The 6,440-nt window shown below is 24.4% G+C and overlaps 1 protein-coding gene across 5 annotated transcripts in view; it reads right to left on the bottom strand.

Annotated features, from left to right (window-relative positions):
* Positions 1 to 262: 262 nt before the first annotated feature.
* LOC127287509 (DNA-directed RNA polymerases I, II, and III subunit RPABC3) overlaps positions 263 to 6,440 on the bottom strand; it is a 103,308-nt gene continuing 97,130 nt past the window's right edge. For all 5 annotated transcript variants that reach the window (XM_051314494.1, XM_051314498.1, XM_051314496.1 and 2 more), the window contains exon 4: positions 263 to 593. In XM_051314494.1, coding sequence (XP_051170451.1) covers positions 476 to 593 — 118 coding nt within the window. In that variant the 3' untranslated portion in view covers positions 263 to 475. The remainder of the gene's footprint in view (positions 594 to 6,440) is intronic.

The following is a 6,440-nucleotide window of genomic DNA, read 5'->3' as shown; positions in this document are numbered from 1 at the left end:
TGCCAAATTGTGAGTTTGTACGTAGTGCCTATTTTCAGGCAGCAAACGTATTTGATGAAAACTGAGCGGGATGCAACTGCAACTGCAAAAAAAAAATTGGTGATCATCCAAAATTTATGCATGTGTCTCAGGATCAACACTTAATATTCTGCGTCACTTCTCTTTCTGTAAAAATAGAACGCTTTTTCTTAATCAACTTTAGTAAAAACATATTATTTTATATTAGCTGACAAAGGTTACGATTTCTTCATCAGTTAGAATATAATATTAAAAAAGATTGTTTTATTATTTTTAAATACATTGATTTCAGAAGATACAAAAAGTTGACTCCAGAGAGTATTTGAAACTATTAAAATGAGATCTAAAAATTTTTTTTAACGTCATTTAAGGCCACATTGGTTTGTTTCTTCTGGAGCCGTCAGATTGTAATACAATGTGGCAACCATGGTCTGTCTTTTTTCAAGTGATGTAGCGTTTAGAAGGCTAGCTTTTTCATCAGCAGATACATGTGTTGATCGATCTCAAAGCCGTGCAAATTATTCGCGTCACCCTGCAGTCGCATCAGTAATCCTCCAAAAGAAACATAGGCAGATCTGTAACACAAAGAAATTGAGAATTATTAATTGTGTTTGAGAATAAGTAAATCTTTATTATCATGAGCTGCTTTAAAATATATAATTCAATTAAGTTTAGAGAACAAGTTTATCAAAAAAGGATACATTTAATTTTTTGTGTACACTTTTAAATAATTGATGGATGAATTTTGGCAGTTGACTTGCAATCGTCATAATTGCAGTGCCGATAGCGGTTGTGTTTAATATATGACACAACCAGCTAACCACACTGCCAACACGCCGAATGCCACATACTTCTTTCGCTGATTCCTTTAAGTCCATTATTTGTCGCATTACTTCATAAACACCATTTTTTTCTTACCATTTTGAATCTATAATCTATTTTATAATATGAAAATAGAATTAAATAATCAGTAAAATCTGTGGTCTCCACTAGAGGGTACTAATGTATTTTGGAAGTATTTAGTTGGGATGGGGAAAATTCAATATTTGTATTCTACGGTTACAGATTTAAAAATAATAAATTATTGAATACATTATACTTAGGTATACTTATTTTAATAAACATTTTTTACACTGAAAGAAATTTTTTTGAATACAGACCATAATTCTGATTAATCCCGCCATATTGTATCGGTGATTTTGTTTCAACAAATTGTACTAGTGCTTCTGCAACCTTGTACTTTCTTTGCATTTGCTCTGCATTTAACTTATGTAAACGCAACAATTTTCAGTTGTCGAAAATTTAATTTTATGAATTACTAACTAATTCAATTGAATTAATTAGTAATAAAAAAAATTAAGTTAAAAGAGGAGATGTATTTCTAAAACTATAGTTTATTCTATTTTTATTTTATTTTATTTGTTATTAATTTTTCTATTTTTGATAATAAACAATAACAAAGATTCATTTAACATTAAATTTAAAGTTTATAAGCTCAATTCCAAAGTTGCAACTCAAATTTTATGTTATGAAGATGAGTAATTTTCTCATTCACGAGAATAACTGTTTCACACAATTTGATGCGAGTAAAAATACAAATAAATAATAATAATAATACAGGGTGTCTAACAACTGCTAGGAAAAAAATCCCCTGACTTTTCATTGACTTTTTCCTGACCTAAATTACACTAAAAAATTTTTATTTTGATCGAATAAAATTTATTTTGACACAATTAAATTACAATTACCATAACACAATTATTTACCTGTCTATTATCAACTAATTTCATATCTATTTGAACCAAATAAATAATGTTTCGTAAAAAATAAAATTTTTAATTGAAATAAATAAACTAATTGGGGACGTATAAATATTCTCAACATTTAATTTAAAAAATTTTTACGGCGTCGAATCTTAAATTATCAAATTTTTATTTAGTAAAATTATATAAAGCAGATTTTCTAGTACATCGAATTTCAAATTAATACAATTGCAATTTAACAGAATTTTTATCAAGAAAAGTTGCACAAAGAAAATTTTTTTTAACAGAATTGTTATTTTAGTAAATTTCTATTTAACAAAATTTTTAATTAACAAAGTTTTTATTAAAGAAAATTTTAATTCCAACTAATTCTTATTTAACAGAATTCTCATTTAAGAAAAAATCTACTTAATTCTTTTTTTGTCAATTTTTCTAGACATAAATTTTGTCAAATTGAAATTATATTAATTTAAAATTTTAAAAAAGTATTTGAAAAAATGCTTCATAAGAGTTCTGCTAAATAGAAATTCTTTTAAATCGAATTTCAGTTAAATGTAAATTCTTTGATATGAAAATTTGGCGTAATATAAAAACCACTTTATACAATTTTACTAAATACAAATTCGATAATTTAATATTCGACGCCGTAAAAATTTTTATAAGTTAAATGTGGGTATTAGCATTAAATAATAAATTATTCGTATTAATGAATAATCTACTTTATTTGAAGTTGAACCGATAAAATAAAATTGTATCATATAATTTTTATTTATATTAAAAAACCAAATATTTCACTGAAAAAAATTAATTAATTGTTCCAAGTTTAAAAAATCATTTATTAGATTCAATAAATAGTAGTAAATAATTATTTACTTAATGAATATAAGATATATCACATGCTTTATAATTGAGTGTGAAGGCCAACTTTTTAATTTGCATTTGCTTTGGGAAAAAAGTAAAACAAATTTTGAAACTAATAGTTACTTTAATTTATTCTAAAAAAAATTCCAGAAAATTAAAGAAATTCCCTTAGTTTTCCCTGTCCATTTAAATTCCCTAACCGTTAGACACCCTGCAATAATAATAAAATGTAATGGAAATTAATTTTTAAATTATTAAAGTTTGTTTGTATGAATTTTTAAATTATTAAAGGCAATTGCCCCAATAAGAGTTTCTTTTTGCACATCAAGTATCTGCGCATGACGTAAATAGGTGGGCTATAGTTTAAACTTCTGCTTAGACCACATATATGGTCTTATGATTTTTCTACTGCAATCAACAAAATCTTTGAAATTCTTTTTATGTTTATAGATAAAAACAATTAATTCTTTCCGAGTCAAATAAAAAGAACACTGTTATTTTTTTCTTTTTTTACGTTTTGACGATAACTTTCGTCATCATCAGAAAACAAAAACTTTATTTAAACATTTTTTTGGTTATATTATAAATACATTAAACAATAAATTAAATACAATGAAAAATGAATAATATAAAAATAAATAAATAGGGAAATGAAAATAAATATTTTTTTTTTGTGTTTATTGGATTGGTTTAGAAAATTATGTGTATCTCCATCAAAATCTTGTCCCAATTCTTCATGTTTCTTCAATTTACTAGCGAATAGGGAAACATTAAACTGATTAGCAATAGCCGTCAAACTTTGTTTCTCAATGAACAGTTTGTTTAGTGCATCAGACTTACACTGAATTCACTTAATATTCCTTATTTTTTACTGTTTTGCACTCTAGGGTAAAAAATATTTTTAACAGAAAAGGATCAATTTTCTAATAAATACAAGTACATTTCAAAAACATTTTCTTATTTTTTTTTCTAATAAGAAGTATATGAAAAATCAAAGACATTGAGTAGTGACTCATTGAGAACATGTTTTATGACTAAGTGTTCTTAAACATGAATAATCAATTATGTTAGATTGGAATTTCCGGAAGCTTGAAGAAGGTATTTATTTCAAACAAAATATATTTATATCTTCATCCATTGTGACCTTGTAACTTATTTCACATTTCTAATGTGTATCACTAAATTTATTCCACTATCAAACTTCTTTTTATTTTTTCCATTTTTATTGATAACGTTGTTATTATGTAACTCTTATATAAATAGAACTTTAGAATTTAATACGTAATATCAATAGTTAGAAATGCACTTTTAAGAAAATTATAACATTTCAAATTTGTTTTTAAACCCGCGCAAAAAAAGCATTTAACACTAAGAAATTTCTCAAAAAATTTTTATAATACAAAATATAATGAATCATAAAAAGTGGCATTATGTATACCTATGAGAATTTGAATAAATTAATTTGTAAAAATATTTAATGCTTCTCATGGTTCAGTGAGCAACGCTGACAACGTCTGGCAACAGTGCATATACGTCATACCTTAGATTTTAATTTTATTAAAAAAAAACAACCAAAATCTTTGCAGAGCACATTCGTGATTAATTCGACTCTTCAGTTGTATTTATAATTCAATATTCAAACCTTATTTATTCGATCTATATACTTTTACATTCTTTTTTCTCTTTTATTTGTAAAGGCATAGGTTTAAATAGTTTTTTATTTGTATAGATTTTACTGTTTAAAACGAGTAATTTAAATATAAAAATGAAAAATAGATTAACAAAATCAGATTATTTATTTAAGGATAGGAAATTAAAAAAACATATTCCCCCAGCTGAAAGTTATATATTTCATCTGAAGTTGTAGTTTTAAATTACTAAAACCTTGATAAAATGGTAAAATTATATGTAGGCATGATACAAATACAAATACAAAAAATGAGAGCATGATCAGAAATAACTTGCACACTTCTGTAATAAAGATACTTAAATTTTGTTCTTAACCCTTTGATGATCAACTTGAACATTTTTTTGATGCATAATTTTCCTGGGTTTGAAATCTGTATTTGTGACGCTCCACGAGAAAAGGGACCTTTTGGTAAAAAAAAATTTAGGTTATGTTTGTGATTTTTTAAGTGAAAATGCATAAAAGTATCAAATAAAACATTTATGCTCAAGTCTTCATTACATTCGAAAAATTCAATAAAAAATCTATTTTTGATTTTACCTAATTAATTAAAAACCTTTTATCAAGGTATAACTATCACTAAACATAACCTCAAATTTCTTAACCCTAAAGTTCGTTTTCCCGTGGAGAGTCATCGAAATAATTTTCTCGACGTTTAGAGCAGTAAATCTCCAATTCAAAAGTTTGGTTTTCAGGTTTTAAAAAATGTTTATTAGGTTTAGAAACCTTTTTTAAAAAACAAAATTATAATAATTTATGAAAAAAATTTGTCATCAAAGCGTTAAGCACTTCTTTATATTTTTGGCTTAAATTATTTATTACATTATTAGTAAAAAATGTTTTAAAAAAATATCCTATTATACAATAAATTAGCAGTCTTCGCAGGGTAGTGACTAAATCTTCTCCTCGAACAGTTGTCGTTGGTTTAAATCCTGGTTGATTTGTCCAAAAAGTGTTTTTTAATAAGTACACTTATAAGTTAAAAAAATATTTGTATGTTCTATTGTTCGACTGAACTAGTCAAAACAATACCCGCATTATTTTACAATGAATTTTGATTTGACTCACTTTGTTCAATTGAAAGTTTGGCTACACTGCAAGTTACGTTGTCATCTTGTCAAATATTGCGAGTTTTGCTTGACATAATACGAAAAGAGAAACATATTTTTATAAATTAATTAATTCTAACTCTCACAGGTACAATTAACAATTAAATAATAATTATATAATATTAATAGTTAATAATTTCAATATTTTTAATATCATTAGATGAATTAAAAGTATAAACAGAAACGTGACTCAGGGTCATAGTGATCCAGAATTATTTTCTTCATTAAAAAGAGGTAAATTCTCTGAAAGTTAAATTGACAAAAATGTTCTTTCTATATATCTATCATACAAATAGAAAAATAATTTAATAATTTCAAATGAATGTATTTCATTAATCTTTATTTAAGGTACGCTACTTTAGAAGGTGAAAAAATGTGTAAATTTCAGGAATTTTTTTCTCAAACACATTGAAATAAATCGATGCAAGATTTAGTGGATGTTTTCTTGAAATATAATTCTGTATGAATTTTATTTATTTTTTTTTAAGGTGAATTTAACACTTTTTTTTAAAGAAAAGATGAGATTTATTTTGTCGAAAATTAAATTTTTTTTTAAATTCAGATAAAATTTTCATTTTCTATAGAAATCTTTTAATTCATACAGAATGCAATTGAATGTACGATTGAAGAAAATTTTTTTTTTTTTGGTTTTAGTTAAGAATTGTGGGACCAAGATTGTATACATTGGGAAAATTTCAACAGTTAGACGTTACATATTTGACCTTTTTTTTATAAACATTTTTTTTTTTTAAGAAAAACTTATATTTCAAATGTTTATATATAAACCCTCTTTAAATATGCTTTTTAATAAAAATAGTTTTATTATAAAAAAAGTTTTATTCATACGAAACCTTCTAATTAATTTTATTATAATAAAATATATCGACACATAGATATTTATACTTGGCTTTTATTAATTTCTTATTAATAATAAATAATTTATTATTTACATAATAAAATTAACACTTTATTACAATAAAAAGGACAAAATGTTCCTCATTT

Source organism: Leptopilina boulardi, unplaced genomic scaffold (assembly GCF_019393585.1).
Source record: "Leptopilina boulardi isolate dan_hultmark-lab unplaced genomic scaffold, ZJU_Lbou_2.1 LbouV2_371, whole genome shotgun sequence".
Taxonomy (NCBI): Eukaryota; Metazoa; Arthropoda; class Insecta; order Hymenoptera; family Figitidae; genus Leptopilina; species Leptopilina boulardi.
This window is presented reverse-complemented; position numbering and strand designations above follow the sequence as displayed.